The 17,269-nt window shown below is 41.2% G+C and overlaps 7 protein-coding genes across 7 annotated transcripts; 4 read left to right on the forward strand and 3 right to left on the reverse strand.

The window, feature by feature from the left end:
- Nucleotides 1–1,889: 1,889 nt before the first annotated feature.
- Nucleotides 1,890–2,426, forward strand: SS1G_10132 (predicted protein; the record flags this gene model as incomplete). The annotated part of the gene is made up of 3 exons (XM_001588535.1): nucleotides 1,890–2,027; nucleotides 2,125–2,325; nucleotides 2,385–2,426. 3 exons carry the CDS (start codon nucleotides 1,890–1,892, stop codon nucleotides 2,424–2,426), a joined length of 381 nt encoding a protein of 126 aa, XP_001588585.1.
- Nucleotides 2,427–4,455: 2,029 nt separating this feature from the next.
- SS1G_10133 (predicted protein) lies at nucleotides 4,456–4,767 on the forward strand (the record flags this gene model as incomplete). The annotated part of the gene is made up of 2 exons (XM_001588536.1): nucleotides 4,456–4,670; nucleotides 4,737–4,767. 2 exons carry the CDS (start codon nucleotides 4,456–4,458, stop codon nucleotides 4,765–4,767), a joined length of 246 nt encoding a protein of 81 aa, XP_001588586.1.
- A 1,376-nt stretch (nucleotides 4,768–6,143) lies between these two features.
- SS1G_10134 (predicted protein) lies at nucleotides 6,144–6,473 on the forward strand (the record flags this gene model as incomplete). The annotated part of the gene is made up of 2 exons (XM_001588537.1): nucleotides 6,144–6,329; nucleotides 6,405–6,473. 2 exons carry the CDS (start codon nucleotides 6,144–6,146, stop codon nucleotides 6,471–6,473), a joined length of 255 nt encoding a protein of 84 aa, XP_001588587.1.
- Nucleotides 6,474–6,778: 305 nt separating this feature from the next.
- SS1G_10135 (hypothetical protein) lies at nucleotides 6,779–8,757 on the reverse strand (the record flags this gene model as incomplete). Its single annotated transcript, XM_001588538.1, has 5 exons — nucleotides 6,779–6,996; nucleotides 7,067–7,704; nucleotides 7,841–7,976; nucleotides 8,155–8,269; nucleotides 8,734–8,757. 5 exons carry the CDS (start codon nucleotides 8,755–8,757, stop codon nucleotides 6,779–6,781), a joined length of 1,131 nt encoding a protein of 376 aa, XP_001588588.1.
- A 3,327-nt stretch (nucleotides 8,758–12,084) lies between these two features.
- On the reverse strand, nucleotides 12,085–12,730 carry SS1G_10136 (hypothetical protein; the record flags this gene model as incomplete). The annotated part of the gene is made up of 3 exons (XM_001588539.1): nucleotides 12,085–12,398; nucleotides 12,553–12,586; nucleotides 12,647–12,730. 3 exons carry the CDS (start codon nucleotides 12,728–12,730, stop codon nucleotides 12,085–12,087), a joined length of 432 nt encoding a protein of 143 aa, XP_001588589.1.
- A 329-nt stretch (nucleotides 12,731–13,059) lies between these two features.
- Nucleotides 13,060–13,563, reverse strand: SS1G_10137 (predicted protein; the record flags this gene model as incomplete). Its single annotated transcript, XM_001588540.1, has 1 exon — nucleotides 13,060–13,563. The coding sequence occupies one exon, from the start codon at nucleotides 13,561–13,563 to the stop codon at nucleotides 13,060–13,062; it is 504 nt and encodes a 167-aa protein (XP_001588590.1).
- Nucleotides 13,564–15,161: 1,598 nt separating this feature from the next.
- Nucleotides 15,162–15,749, forward strand: SS1G_10138 (hypothetical protein; the record flags this gene model as incomplete). The annotated part of the gene is made up of 2 exons (XM_001588541.1): nucleotides 15,162–15,646; nucleotides 15,692–15,749. The coding sequence occupies 2 exons, from the start codon at nucleotides 15,162–15,164 to the stop codon at nucleotides 15,747–15,749; spliced, it is 543 nt and encodes a 180-aa protein (XP_001588591.1).
- Between the last annotated feature and the right edge of the window lie 1,520 nt (nucleotides 15,750–17,269).

A 17,269-nucleotide genomic window follows, 5' to 3' on the forward strand; every position in this document is an offset into this window, starting at 1 on the left:
ACCTCGGACATAGGAACAACTTTTTAATACCGTGTAAACGCAACTCCGTCTTACACTAAACCCTTTTTGTGAAAGGATTGACCGTGGGGTAGAATTCGTGCATCTGATCGTACGTAACCTTACATCTGATCGGACATCTCAACCTTCTCTCAACTATATGTCCAACTTCAAAATTATCATATTATTCAAATTTGTATCGAATAATTTCAAGATTTATAATAATGAAGACTTCATAGTTCTATAATACCATCTATATATTACTTTCTATTCAAGCCTTTCAGAATAAGTATAATATTAATAGTTATAATTATCGACTTCAATCTTTCTTTATATTTTTTGGAACTCGGATTAAATATTTACACTTTATTATATCTTTACCTTTCAAATACTTATATCGATTAATCTATTGAAATATTAAAAGTAAAGTTAATTAAAAAACATGTTTATAATAATACATAGAAGAATCTTCAAATTCAGACTGAGGTTTGTAATCTTCAAAGCCTCTTATCACATTCGCTAAATTAATCTAAATTTGACAATCAAATAGCCTCTCAGGTTTCTATTTGAATATATCTTTGGGAGGAATCATAAACATTAGTCAAGAACATCTTGAGTGTTGTAGACTAGACCTCATCACCGCCGCCTCCAAACCGGCACCCTCAATCAAATTCTGCATGGACTCCTCCACTTCACTAAAAAATTCTTCCTCCAAATTTTTTACTATAAAGGCAATATTCTGGTCCATCGCAAATGCAGGGATGCGACATTAATGTTAGCCCTCAAGACGCGTGTCCATCTCCTCGTCTATGACACTTCTAATATCCAAGTGAGCAAAGGAAGTGAATCAGTCGGATGGAATATTACAGCACATTAAACGATATCAATTTTCCATCAACACGAATTATAATTTTAACTTGCATCTCCGATTATGTGCTTGATTTCAGTACGAATCAAAGGACTGGTCCGAGAGCAAGGAATGAGTCATTGTTCTCTTGCTAGGAAGGGGAAGTTGGATGTGCTTCATGAAGCGAGGCGCGGGGTGTATTAATGCTAGGGCGGTTAGTATACTTGCAAGTCTGATTGGGAGTTGTTCGTTGAAGGTGCATAACGACATCGAAATTAAAGCCAGATCCGATTAAACTGCCTCCAATTACTACTAATCGTGTGAACGTGGGAGAGGTTCCTGAACAGTGCCAATATATACCGGACACAAGAGATTATCCGAGTATAAGTATAATTCCGAAGAGAATTTCCGACGCTGGGGGTAATCTTTGGGACTTTTAGAGAGCAAGTTGACTTGGTGATTTATAGACGTAATGGCGGTTGAGTTGACGATAGCTAACTGGAAAGCTTTAGGGTGCATGGGATGAAATTACTAGAGATCTCCAGGCTTTAGGACATGAAAGGGATTTGGATATACAAATCGATATTTCCAACGCTAACTATGAAGTTATCTAAAAATCAACACCATTTCACCCCAAACAAAAACTTCAAATTCTGGTCTATCTCTGAAATCCAGTCATTAACCGTCGAATACACAAAATGACTCTGCGACTCATAAGTATCACACATATAACTATACCAAGAATTATTAATATGATTCATACTATGGCCATATCGTGTGTATATAGTTTCGCGTCCTCTCGCAGTTACACAAACCACTCGATACAAAACATTCAAATCACAACACAACAAAACGTTCAGAATTCGAAATAATCCACCGTCAATCTTTCATACGTTAGGCAACCTTAAACCTCCTACGTACCTACTTCACTCAAAGAAGTTCAGCCTAGCCACTCAAGCACACATCGTCATCGCCATCCACTCATTCCTCTTGTTCATATTCAAACCTTTCCCAACATGTCAACTCATCAACGCAACACTGCATCATGACAAGGCCCAGCTCCCCCGAGAAGAAACGATACCAATGCTTCGTGCACAAGCAATGCATTCCCCAACTACAGGGAGTCAACTCAACCAATTCCTTATGGAAACCAAAAAGCCTCAGAATTCAAAAATCCGTTCCAGTATGCTCACGACTCTCAACCTAGTGCCGACGAATTCAACCGCGCACAAGGAAATCCATGGGCCCAAACACCAGTACACTCACCACCGTCTCCACAGATTAGTATAATTCCGACGGATGGTCGAAAGCCTATGCATGAGGCACCTAATCATGCAAATGATACGTATCATACCAAATTTCAGCCCGTATCTAGAAAACCATCGGGGCTAGGATGGTCTGTGTATCAGGAAGATGTTCCCTCATATAATACCCCGATTAAGAATGTAAAGGATATTCCCGATCCTCGGAAGAAGAATCAGGTAAGCACAATCCTCCATTTTCTTAAATGACTACCGGAAATACTAACCTCTATTGATAGAAACATGACAAGGATGGCGGTTGTGGTTGTTCGATACTGTAAACTATGGCGTATGATGTTGTGAGGATGGAGTTAATGTCAGTGGCCTAATACTTAGTAGTGATATAGGATATACATATACGTTCAGGTGCATCAAACTGTATAGTAGATATTAGATAATCGTTGCTTTTCAATAGGTTTCTTAAATGCATAGGAACCCCTTAATATACCAGGTCAGACTGTTCTGAAATAGCTTCTTGATGTGTATGAATCTTCAGAGTCGCGCGGCATGGCACGATATGTGAAATCGACAGCATATAAATAGTTTGATGCACAGAGAGTGAATTGCAATTATGGCCTTCGGCGGCACCTGTGAAGTTCGGCATGAACTATCTGGCAGTCATTCTCAAATGACCTCTATTTTAAATATAGCGGAAAAAGACATGTCAAATGATGCCCACAAGTAAATTCCAAATTAAGGAAATATCATTGAATCCTCCACAAAACTTCACCGCAGAACCTTGACCATCATTCAGTACACTCATCCACCCTTAATCTCCTTCCTTCCCTCAAACCGGTGACGGTGACTCCCATAACCCAAGCACTCATATCGAGGACAGTACACCTAGATTAACGATACATAGTTCCGCACCTCGGAATATCCTAAGAACTTTTTCGAATTCTATACACAGAAATTTACCTTCAAATTTGCAAATATTAATAGATATCCACCCCTTACACATTTTGACTTCAACAAGGTCCCTCAAATTCTTACTCGAACATCTTGCTAGATATCTTACTTTGAAACCTCAAGCTACATCATCCCCATCACCATCCATCTCATTCCCCGATTCCCTGACCCACAACTACGACCAGCCCCTTCCCAATTACTCAAATACAGAATAAAACCAGAGCAAACCCTCACATTCAAACCGCCATCCACACCCTCTACACAATCTTCCGCATAGGATAATACGCGATCAGCAACTAGTATACCTAGCAAGCCACAAGGGGCAAATCCGCTTCGATAGCCATCAGTACCGCCTCTTCCAAGTAACAAGTTATTCAAACAACACAAAAGACCCTATAGCCACGGCATCAGCCATATCACAACACTAGATATTACTCGCTCATGCACACGCATAAGTCTTCATACGTATTGAAAGACCGCTCTATAAATCTCCCACCAGTATAGGTAAATCACATAAGACTCTTGGCAACTTGTAAAGCAACTAGTATCTTGTATTTATAAAGAAAGCGGGAGATTTTTATGAAGTGAAGTAATTGCTAAATCTGGTGATCGTGATCGTCGTCATAGGACTCGGAAGTAAGATAATACATAAACTTCGCTCCGTAAACACAAAGCACAGTAACTCCCTTTGACGATGCGAGGAGGAACCATCCATATGTTAAATCATGTAGAAAAATGGTTACGGATAAGCTGCGACTAAAATTTCAAATGATGCTGTTATTTTCATCGTGGAGAGAACACCGTAAGGTACTACCACGAAGGATATAAGATCTTATATCATTATTTCTGCTTCTATCAAATAAATATTAAATATTCCTAGCCTTGTAAAATCAACAAACTCTTTACCTCCTCCTAGACCCCCTCCCCTCTCCCCAAGTTTCAAAAATTCCAAAGATCAGAATCCTCTCACAACACAACACATCTCCAACCTCAAAACCATCCAAGATAAATACCAAACAGTCATATCCACACCATAATATTATCCTCGTCATCCGCTCATTCATTCAACCCCATCTCCCATCCTCCAATAATGCGTCACATCATACTTATTTATGACTACCCACCGCAATAATGACTTATAACGCCAATAAAAAAGGTAAATACATAGATAATATTGTACCACCATCTATCTCTTTTAGGAAATAATCAAAGATATCAAAATATCACAGCATATCACATCCATACAAACTTCAACATATTATCACACTTCGAGCATCCCTCTTGTACTTTCCCTCACGTACCTCGAAGAGTCATTCATTCATATCGCTATTCCTCGTGCTCACCCCCTTTACCTCACCCACCTCACTCTATTTCCCGTTCATCCTCAAACCCTTATTCAGCATGGCATCCCCGCCAAAATATATGGATCCGAAAGCGCAGGTCGCCTCGAAAGAAAAACCATATATTAGTATATTCACCGAATTAGATATCGATGGCGGACCATCACAAAGACCATCATCAGCTTACATCAAGAATCCGCGTAATATATGTTTTGACGATATACTTGAAGTGAGGAATTCTGATGCTCGTCTTGATACAAAGGTACTAAGAATGATGTATAATTAATACAGCTAACTTCGCTTAGCATGTTCGGGGATTGTACTAACTTCTTTTAATAACAGAGTAAGGAAAGATCGGGATGTACTTGTTTGATGATGTAGACTGCATCGTGTGTTCGAGGATTACCAGCGGATATCTCTTAGATAGGGATGGGGACATGTATATTTATGAAGATGGATATGATTGGATATTATTGGGTTTCTTGAGACTAGAAAGAGCATCAGATTGAATTGATTGATTCTCTAGCTAAGCAGTTAAGCTGCGAGTATATATTCAAAAAATGAAGGAATCAGGTTAGGTATTCAGCCTTCGGAATTAAAGTGCTTTGAAATCAAAATATTGAAAGCAAACAAACAGTATACCAAAAAGGAAAGAATGAATTAAAAGTTGAGTTTTGTTTGCTCCTTATATGCATCATGCAATATATATGCATATGCTGCCAAGATCCCAGGAGGTCAACAGATATGTATATTAATGGAGAGGGGGACTATTGGAAATGAACATAATTGGAAATGTATATTATTGAAAACGGGCATCACTGCAAATAAACACTATCGAAATAGGTACGATTAAACACCAAGAATCATCTTACCTCCGTATTATATCCAATTCTTCGCGGGGTAGCTAGCACTTTAAGAATGACCATTCTCCCCAAAGTTATAGCTATCATTAGAACTACTGATGCTCCAGGAATTCCATGTAGATTTTGGATATTTATTGACTGTATAATGAAAAATCGATTCCTAGGCGAAATCTAGCTTTTCGCAAATCTAAACTGTATTGAAATAGCTTTATGTATATATGTGAGTTTTGGCATTCGGTGAGAAAAGTGATGAGAATGTACCAAAGAGTAGCTAACCTGTGCTTCAGGACTCATAGGTACTTCAGGGCTTATGAGTGTCATACTTATGACTACACGTCCCTGGAGGATATATGATTCATAACCCTATCTACACTATAGAATATATGTTTTCATCCTCTTTCTTGTAGATTTTCTCAGAACATCAAAACCATATACCTTCAAGTACTCATGAGTGTATCATCTTTGGCCCTCCTACGCACCAGCGTCGCTCAAAACACTTCGAACTAACAATAATTCGCATCATCTTTCCTCTCGCGGCCCTTGTCCTGCTTGCTTTTAAGCTTCAAACCTCAACACCTCGAAATCCGTATGTTACCCTCGCGCAACGATATGCATTCAAAAAACCAAGCAACCCCTCAGAACCAAGCACAAAACGACAGATCCGGTATAAAAACTAGCGATCCTTGGCCTCAATACTACTACCCTCGACGCGAACTAGGAGAAAAGCAAGCAAGCACTCCGGTGCGCGCACGACGCAATTTCCAAAACACTCTTCACTATCCTCCTCAAAAGCAACCAGGAAACATAAAGCCCCCGCAGACCAAAAAAACCAGCAATTGCAGTGGCAGGAAATGCAAATCTTCCTACGCCACCAGGAGGATACAAAATGACAAGTTTTAAACATTTTCACGGCCGGATTAAAACGTTTGATGAGGATGTTATGCTTCCGGAAGTAGAGCGAGGTGATTCTAGGACCGACAGAACATCAAAAGAATACTCCAAAAAGCATGAAAAGTTTTTCCCGGAGGAAACTTCACGGACTTCAGGTCAGCAACGACTAAGAAACCATGTCGTAAGTCAATCATAGTCCCGCGGTCAAAAACAAGAAGCATACATACTAACTTTCAAAACCCCCCAAAAAGTATAGCTGCTGTTCGACAATGTAAGTATACCATGGAAGAGGTATAATGGGAAATGGGTAGAACTAAGTGTATAATAACGATAAAGTTGCTTTTGCAGGTCAATAATATCTCACTTGAGAAATATCACGAAAGCTGTACCATATAAAAGTGCCCTGTGTCAAATACTAATCACGCTGCCCAGAACTAAACCAATAGAAAATATTCACATAATCCAATGACTGCCACAAAATCGCCCAACATCACAGCCTCGTAATACAAAGCTCATTGATTCCTTCATATACACGTCCATATTCACATAATCATTTTCATTTCCCATTCATTCTTAACCTGCCCTTCCTTACAACATCGCCTTTTCCTTTTCCCTTATAACCCCATGCAGTCATTCTCTCATATTAACCACACACCTAATACAGTCCCCCTTCTTCATATCATCAAATGCTTGGTTAATTCCGTTCAAAGGTTGTCTATGAGTAATGAACTCATCAACCTTTAATTTTCCTTGCATGTAATCATCAACCAATTGAGGTAATTGAGAACGACCTTTAATACCACCAAATGCACAACCTTTCCAAACACGACCTGTGACAAGTTGGAATGCTGTTTAATATTATGTTAGTTATTTATGTCTGTGATTGAGAAGTAACGTGGAAAGAGGGGAAAAACTCACGTCTAGTACTAATCTCCTGTCCAGCAGCAGCAACACCAATAACAATACTTTGACCCCAACCTTTATGACAAGCTTCCAAAGCAGCTCTCATAACTCCAACATTTCCAGTACAATCAAAAGTATAATCACAACCACCATCGGTCATCTCGATTAATTTTTCTTGAATACTTTGACCCTTCAATTCAGTTGGGTTAACGAAATCTGTTGCACCAAATTTCTCGGCCCATTCTTTCTTGGATGGATTAACATCGACCACGATGATCTTTGAAGCTTTCCTTTGTACAGCTCCTTGAATAACACTGAGACCAACACAACCCGCACCGAAGATAGCAACAGTAGATCCTTCTTCGACTTTAGCGGTTTCGACAGCAGCTCCGTAACCGGTAGTGATACCACAACCAAGTAAACAAGTTCGATCCATAGGAGCTTCTGGAGTGATAGCTACAACGGAAATATCGGCAACGACAGTATATTGAGAAAAGGTAGATGTTCCCATGAAATGAAGAAGATCTTTACCCTTGCACTTGAATCTGGATGTACCATCTGGCATAACACCCTTTCCTTGAGTTGCTCTAATTTTTCCACAAAGGTTGGTCTTACCAGATTTACAGAATTTACATTCCTTACATTCTGGGGTGCTGTGTAGTTGTTAGTGGGTTGTGTAGAGAAGAGGATGAGGTAAATGGAGTTAGAAGGGTATCAGGTACAGCGATGGTGATGAGATAATAAGAATAAATAACAAGAGGTAGAAGAAAATTGACGCTGAGGACATACTATAAAGCAACAACATAATCACCAGGTTTAACAGATGTTACACCTTCACCAACAGATTCAACAATACCAGCACCCTCATGTCCAAGAACAATTGGGAAAGCTCCCTCGGGATCTTTGCCAGAAAGTGTGTATGCATCTATTATGATGATTTGTTAGCATTCATCCTTGAATCAATTTTCTCATGCTCCATCATCTTTGTACGACCCTATGCGTACTACACCCATCATCCGTTTCCGAATCACAACCCCGCTCTCCTACCTCACCTTCTCACCACCTCCAAGCTTCACCACACAAGAAGAAACATTAAAACCTACCAGTATGACAAACACCGGTATAATAAATCTCAATTCTCACTTCATTTGCCTTGGGAGGAGCAACCTCAATATCCTCAATACTGAGTTCTTGACCTGCGTCCCAGGCAACTGCTGCCTATATATTTCATCAGCTTTTGTTTCTTCTTCTGCCTACCCCGGTTCACTATTCATTCCAAGAGTGATGTTTAATATATGGGATGAATGTAGTGGGCTGGGGAGTGTTTGAGAAAACTGCGGATTTGGGTCTAGGGGATTGAAGCTTCGCAGAACTGTTATACTCTACGCAAAGCTATCGAGCCATCCGCAGAGTTGCCACTGCATCCGCAAATTTCACAAAAGCCCTCCCAAGTACACCGAGTGCTATGATATAGCAGAATCGTATAGTCTAATAGGTAGAATATAGAATTGTCGAACTAACCTTGCAGGTAATGGTCTATAATAAACCACTCATTAGCATATGTTTCCACAAGTCCATGAGGCCAATCCGCAAATATACATCAATCAATCGTAAACAGTTCTGCCACACTCTCATCATCCCACCTCACCCCACCAATTCAATCCAAATAAAATCGAACCTACCTTCCCAACAGTATCAGCCGGCATGTTTCCTATTCTCTTTTTCGTTCTTCTGTTCTCTCCGTAACACAATTCGTCCGCTTGACAAAAAAAGCTATCAAGGTATAAAGCAAGCTCTCAAGGTGTACAAAAAGTTACGTTGTAGATGCTTCGAAAGAAATCAAGTATGAAGTACCGTGTAGCAATATATTAGTAAAGGAGGTTGGAGCGGACTTCTTTCGGACAAGTTGTAGTGAGGGGCAAGCTTTTACTTTGGATACCCCACCTCTTGTGAAATTCGCAGAACTCGGTACGTAAGTAAGGTAATTAATTAATTGTACACTCCTGAGGTTTTCCTAATGGGGTATTGTAAAGCTAGAGATAAAACTATACGGTACTTGTATTAATTTGTATGTACTTGTGGATGAAGATGAAGATATCGATATTTGACTCACACGGCGAGATTGCTGGGAATGCAAGTATCAATTATCAATTATCAATCGACAATCATCCATCATCATGATAAGACATCTTCTACCTACCAACATCCCTCTTAAATAAATACCAAGAAAGTTCCTTCTACCAAATACACACCATTATTGCGTATACCAAAAGGCTTAACAATGAAATCGGAGCACATCGGCATTCATCCATCTATCCACGATTCCACATATAAAACACTTCCCAATCCTACACCATAAACCCCGCACTTCGGGATCTTTTATCTAGATTGAGTAATATTTACTTCATAGTGAACCGCATCAGATTCTCGTCATGTGAATCAGAGATAGGATGACTGAGTGCGGTTGATAAATCCTCTATGGTATCACGAATCATTAAGAACCTACTATGGTACTATATAATACAACAAACAATTCCTGTATAAATTCTAACACTCAATCTACCCCTCTTCCTCTCCCTCTTCCCCTCTCTATCCCCCTCCCTCCATCCCGGCAAGATCCTCTGCACACATACAGTAGAACCTCGCTATACCAGACATTATTATACCGGAATCCCGCCTATACCGATTATATTTCGTATGCTTTCATTATTTTGTAACCTTATGATTATACCGGAAATTTCGGTATTTTATCTACATCAGACAACAATTTCATGATTCCAATATATACAAGTATTATTTATTAATACAACACTTTTGATAAATATAGATAAACCCTGTTATATCCCCACCTTGAGAATTTTGATAGATTGATCATATAATAAGCCCACAATGAAAACAAAGCTACAACAACCTCAATACACCAGAAACCCGTATACACCAGAGAAAATAGGCCTGATTTACACACAACCAAACCCCACCTCGCCCCTCTTCTCTCAAAAGAAATACCGAATCAACTCCTCGCAATTCGGAAACTCTATCTCTCTCCTCCTCTCCTCAAGAGAGTCTCTTGAGTCCTCACTCCTATTCCCCAATTAAGTCTAGTACCCCACTTTTCGGCTACCCTTTCACACCAAAAATGTTACGAGGTTTGCCGTCTAGATCACGTGGAAGTGCTCTAGGCTCTCGAGGTGGTTTATAACTAGGCGTCAAGCAGGGACTTAAAGTAATGACAATAATGATATGCAATTCGTAACTAATAGTAGAGTATACTAAGTGATTGATCTTGAGCACGAAGCTCTATACAAAGGGAATCCATCTTGATTATATAGACCTTCATGCCTATGGCTAGTCAGGACCGCTGCGCGGTCCTGGACAGCCAGCGTTCCTCAGCGGTCCATAACGTGACTTTAATCACGTTACCTTGGTTTAGTCATGTGACGCGGCATAGAAGATAGCCGTTGTAACAAAAAATCATGATTTTCACCTATTAATATTTCAACAACCAATGAATGAAATCAATTGAAATTTTAATTCTAGATTTATTATATAATTATTCATTGATTCTCAAAATTTCGGATTTTTCGCGATTTTATTGATTGAAATATAAATGATTGAGATTACGATTTTCAATTTATATAGAATTGTGACGAGGTTTGCCGTCTAGATCACGTGGAAGTGCTCTAGGCTCTCGAGATGGTTTATAACTAGGCGTCAAGCAGGGACTTGAAGTAATGACAAATAATGATACGCAATTCGTAACTAATAGTAGAGTATACTAAATGATTGATCTTGAGCACGAAGCTCTAGAGTGAGGGAATCCCTCCTAGTTATATAGATCTTCGTACTCCCTATCCCATCATCCCATCGCTCCCACTTGATTTAAGTCGGTGGGATCGGTGGGAATCATATAATAACAGAGTCTGTGCTCTTCAGATCCTCACATGACCTTAATCCCATACTAATTTGATCGAATCGCATCTCGTAAACACACGATCGGTTACTGTAAGATCCGTGATCGTAACATATATATAGAGATATATAAGATCACGGCAGCTACGGAAATGCGCCTAGGAATCACTACAATCTTTAGATATAGTTATATGTACATAGCTATTCATAGCCCAGGAGTAACTCCCTGGCGGCCTTTGCCCCAATAGGGGATGTCATGAGAATGGGGGGGCTTCGCCCCCTCTGCCTCTGGCCGTTAAATAATAACACACACACACACACATATATAGAGATAAAACAATTGATCTTAAAAACTATACTTTTATACAAGGTATCCCAAAAGCCGAATTCTTCCACTTACGAGAATCCTAAGGTTACCGTGCGGGCTTCTTGCAAAGGTGCCGGACTAGTGTAACAGATTCTTGTATGAGCTGCGCTAATGTATTTGATAAGGTGGGCTAGGCCGATAAAGAAGCTAAGACGCCAGCCGGTGGCATAGAAAGTCTTCCCAGCCGAGCAGACGGTTAGGGTCAAGTTGAGGATTTCGGAGCTCAGTGTTGCGGTGTGCGTCATGGTATTGTAGGACAGACTGTACTATACTTCGTCGCTCAGGAGTAGGATGTTATTCCGCAGTGTCAGATCTGCGATGACAGGGACTCAGAGAGTTCTAACCGAGAGAAAATCTTGCCAACGGGGTTGTGGGGCGTGTTGAGGATTATCATCTTTATCTTAGATGTGATTGTGGCAGCCAGGACGTCGAGATCAAGGGTCCAGTCGTTGGAAGATATCGCCTCGATAGAGCACTCCGCTGGTGATTTAAGAGGGACATAGCCGTACGATGCCGCCAGCCATTTCCATGTTGCTGATATACTGGTCGAAGAAAGGCTCAAACACAATGACTTCGTTCCCTTCTTCCACGAAGGCCATAAAGGCGCTCAGAATTCCTTCATTCGCGCCCGTCCTAATTGTCACTTCCGTTTCGGGGTCGATTGGACGCTCAAGAAATTTGATGTACTCGTTTGCAATTGCTTTCTTCAGGCTAGGTTTGCCTTTAGTGGGCGCATATTGGTTGCAATCGACACGTTTCAGGCGTCCTGAGCGGCGTCCATAATGAAATCTGGTGGATTGTAGTCAAAGAATCCCTGATCCATATTGACGATAGGTTGAACTGGTGAGGCGACAGCAGCATCGTTCACCATGGACCAGACATTCTGTTTCTGCACTGCGACATGTTTCGCGGGTCGAGGTCTGAGAGTCACAACGAAACCCATGGTTTTGGCGAGATTCAGCCACTCTGCTTCAGATTGATCTGATGATTGTTTAGCCACGAATACCAATAAAGCCGAGGATAATCTGGTCCCACGGCGAGCACTTGACGGATGTTGAAAGATGTATAGCACTGAAGAGAATTTAATGTAATGCGATTGGAAACAGGGCCGACATCGGCATTTCAGCCATTGCTGTAAACATCTAGTACTTCAAGACTGGGGACAACGAAGTAGGTATCTAAGATAGATCGTTACGTGGCTGGTTATGCTAGTCATGTCATTTACGTGCTTTCATACTCCGGCCACCACTCCGGTGGGACTATCCTATTAGACACGGAGGTAATGAGTAGGAGGGGGGCTTTCCACTCGGAATTCATACTGTGCTGACTGACCATCTGTAGCACGAGTTATTTGCTTCTTGCTTCGCCTCACCCGAGCATTCATACAGCATCTGGACGCCCATGTAGGGATTCAGGGGCCATACATCACGATAAGAACACTAAAGAAACTCAGACAGGGAATTTTGCCTCCACAGTGCATGAGATAAGTGAACAAGGGATCTACTCGTTTCTAAGCTCCATGGTGATGGACTAATCTCTTATTGGCAAGCTTGCAGATACACTTAATCTTGTTACTCTACTCGACACATCCTCTTCAGATTGCCTGTCAAATTGATCCGTTTGCTCCTACATCCCACAATCGTATGCCCGAGAAAAAAAAAGACAAAGAGGCAATTTACAGCAACATCATGGCTTGTTCCCTCCTCAGCAGTATACGAGAACCATTGCCATCCTACTCCATCTTCTTCCCCTCTTGATATCGGCCAAACCACTCAGGCTTCCAACCAAGTGTAAAAATTCTCCATACTATGGGAGGCACAAACTGCCCGGCTGCAGCCAACAATGAATTCCTTAGCATGCCGCCCTCCATCATGAACGCTTGCCATACTAGTAGTGGAGGAAACAAAAGCTCAAAGGCCAGTACGACAGAATATAGCATCTGACGAGATTCAATCGCATGCTTGGTGTTGGGTATAAAGAGGCCAACAGTGGCACCAATGAAGACGTTCATAGCACCAAATTGCTGAGCAGATTGTACTGCTGTTGTCGTGACTTGAGCAGCAGCAGCTCCCATTGTGTGGAGCAAATAGTGGCGTGGAAATAACATGTAGTAGGTACCCACACCAACTGTGAGAAGTGACTCGAAAGCAAGGGCGGCACGGATGATGTTGCCTGGAGCAGAAGGATCGACTCCTCCTACTCCTCGAAGGGAGGATTTAGATGCGGTTGGTGACATTTTTTTTGCTGATGATGGGCGGGTTGGTGGGTGTAAGATGTTTAGGCAGAGGAAAGAGAGAGAGGCTCTTGAGTACAAAGAAGCTACGATAGAGATATTTCTGAGCTCACTACTTCACCATTATATATAGATTATCCTGAGCAACTTCGACCTGACGTAGCCTTAACATCATGGCTTACCCATTGCCTAGTATGGCCAAGTTGGCATCATAACGATATGCTTAACCCGAGAGGGGAAAGGCGCATTTGACGAACATGATTTCGTGCATTGCTGGTTCGCTACCATACATAGGTTGGAAGGATAATAAGTAATGTAAGACATGCTAGAGATGGATCCTTATAGATTCAAACGAAAGGTTTTTATTAGTTTCTTTATTTTAATTTGATATTATTTTTGTGACGGAAATCCCTGCTTTCCTCCCACCCTTATTATATAAGAAACCTCAGGTACATTAACCATGTCCACACATGATACGATTACTCGGGATTAGTATACGATTTAGGTGGCCTGAGGATCAGATCCGGACAAGTACTAGGTATCAATGGTTATCGGTAAAGTAAGATCATTGGAGGGATAAATATGACTTCTTTTTGCCTAGCCATTGCGGCTAGGCCATTCATTTGTGTATATATAGAGTAGCTATCCCCATCTACAGGTGCTCTTCACCTGTAGATTCTAAGTTAAATACAATTGCTGGTCTATAAAAACCCTTTTGGTCACAATTTTGATAAAAATAATAAGATTTAAAAACTTCAAATTTATTATAAAAAACTATAAGGATTATTTTAAATAATAGTTAATAAACCAATAATTTATATTTTAAAATTTATCAAAATAAAAATAAAAATATTATTAAAAGATTTATATTATATATCAATAAAACAAAATATATATTTCTATATAGTAAAAAAATCATTAAAATAAAAGTTCTGTTAAAAGGAATGACCTTACACAGGGAATAGTGGGAAGCTGATAGGGCAGAGCTGAGGTAATATTGGTCTAGTATATTAATTACTCTTCTAAGTTCTACGGAAGTGCGAAGCTCTCCTACAGAGAGCTTCTCAATCTAGTCCTAATAGGACTAGTGCCCTGTGCACGTGCTACGCAGGAACCATTCACTTTAACATAAAATATAATTATTTTTTAATATATCTTATAAAACTTTCCTTATCAATCTCTATACTATTCATCATCCCTCTTATAAATGGATGGCCCACTGTGATAATTTTCGCCCATTTTCTGCCTAGTGTGTCTCACAATACTGTTACATAGCACAGTCAAGTCCGAAGCTCCCGCTCCCGCGGTTTTGTTTTAAAGAGGTGTGAAGCCACGCCACCGCCTTTTTCTGCCCTTAACAACTTAAAAAAACGGCCCCAAGCTTATTAGTAAGTTTGCCTCACCCGAGCTCATAACGTTATGTTTAACCCGAAAGGGAAAGGCGCATCGAAGAAGTGAGGAGTCAAAGTTCAAATTCCAACCCTTTCATCGTCTTTATACGTATGATCCTTATCATGCAAGCACTCACTTGAACTTCGCCTTTTGCAGATTATTTGTCATAACGAGAAGCATAATGTCATCCCAACAAAGCTCTGTTCCGCATGGCCCGGACCGTCAGCGAATTCTCAACGTGCTCGCCCAGCGGAGATACCGTAAAGGATCCATGCATATCACTTACCGTCACATACTCACACTGTTTAGGTCAGCGTAAGCGAGAGCGGCTGCACTCTCTGGAAAGGAGACTTGACGCCAGACTGGTCACTACAAACGCTATGTCCGCTTCCGGTGGAGAAATACAGCCTCAGCACCTAATGCAACCTCCGCTTCTGAGGCCAGGAAATCCTGGCACGCCCAATGAACCTCTCTATGATCTGCATCCAGATTCCATGATTGGAGCTTGTAACGCGTCCTTTACGTACCTCGCGCCGCCGTATGAGTCGGCGTGTAATACGTCGTCAGAAATTTCATCACTATATGTGAGGGATCAGTTCCGAATCAACACTCCTCTACCTTATGGTATGGCCCCTGGCAACTTTAAAGTCGCCCCTCCTGCTGTAGTTATGCTTACTGGATTGGTTTATAGGCAGTACGTCTCAGAGCGCTACATCAACGGCTGATTCCCAGTTATCAGCAGAACTCCAAGATCTGGAAACTTCCCAGTTCACATTCCTATCGGAGCATGCAATTGAAATCCCAAATCTCAAGACTTTAGAGGTCTCTCTCAGGATTGCACACATGCTTGGACTTGCGGATGACTGGGTAGACCTCACTATAAACCGGGTTCTAGACGTGACGAGAATTTCCGTGCCCTTGGTAGACTTACCCGGAAACTTACATCCAACGGCAGCACAACTCATGTTGCCACATTATCCAGTGCTAGATGTTCTTCCCTGGCCATCGGTACGGACAAAACTCATTTGTCTTTTCAGTCAGCCTGAACAGCTTAGACCGCCAATCGCGAGAGGCCCCATGGCTATTATGCAGCTAATGCATGCTCTTGATGACGAGTCGGAGGGACTCCGCGTTACCTTAGATATGAATGGACATGGATATGATGGAAAGAGCTGGGAAGTTGGACAGGCCATCTTCAGAGACTGGTGGTGGGCACTGGATCCTGAGATCGTCTCTAATTCAAACCGACTAAGGTCCATAAGAGGGGTCCCCAAATTGCAGCTGCCAATACCATAAGAAGAACACTGGTAGAAAAACCATCATGACCGGTGTTATTTTCTTATGGCATTATTCCGAGATACCGGTTTATTGGAAGAGGAGTTGGAGGCAAGAGCGTGCAGAATGGTTGAAACCCTTACATGAGCTGTCACGACAGATTACTCGGTATCTGTTACGAGGTTTGCTGTCTAGATCACGTGGAAGTGCTCTAGGCTCTCGAGGTGGTTTATAACTAGGCGTCAAGCAGGGACTTGAAGTAATGACAAATAATGATATGCAATTCGTAACTAATAGTAGAGTATACTAAATGATTTATCTTGAGCACGAAGCTCTATACAAAGGGAATCCATCTTGATTATATAGACCTTCGTGCCTTGTTAAAACCGATGGTTACAAATGTAACGATACTGTACTAAAGGCAGCGGCTGCCTAAGGTTCGTCGGTTGGTAGTTATGGGTTAAGGCTTTATCACTGGTATTCACTTGAAGGTGAATTCGTTACTAGATCAAGTAGAATGTAGGTAAACTAATTGATAACTAAGTTGAGCACGAAGCTCCTAAACTATGAAACTACTCTGACTATATAATGAACGATAAAGGGAGCCCCTAGGAGCTTTGAGGGCTCCTAGGGCTCCTTATCACGTGATTTCTGATGGTGCGTGCGCATACGATCTTCAGGTGACCAAGATCACATACTAATTCGATGAAACCTGATCGTGTTTGCACAAGGCCTAAGCTCTCCTAATTAATCAGTTTGCTACCATCGTAACACCATCAATCCTAATGGTGAATCGTGACACTGAGGTAATATTGGTCTAGTATATTAATCACTCTTCTAAGTTCTACGGAAGTGCGAAGCTCTCTTACAGAGAGCTTCTCAATCTAGTCCTAATAGGACTAGTGCCCTGTGCACGTGCTACGCAGGAACCATTCACTTTAACAACTTTTTTATTTAATAATATAACGTGGTTTATCATCGAGTGGCCCATATCATCGAGTGGCCCACTTTCACCTCAATTTACACCTGTCTCTTTCAACAC

This window comes from Sclerotinia sclerotiorum, genomic scaffold (genome assembly GCF_000146945.2).
Source record: "Sclerotinia sclerotiorum 1980 UF-70 scaffold_15 genomic scaffold, whole genome shotgun sequence".
Taxonomy (NCBI): domain Eukaryota; kingdom Fungi; phylum Ascomycota; class Leotiomycetes; order Helotiales; family Sclerotiniaceae; genus Sclerotinia; species Sclerotinia sclerotiorum.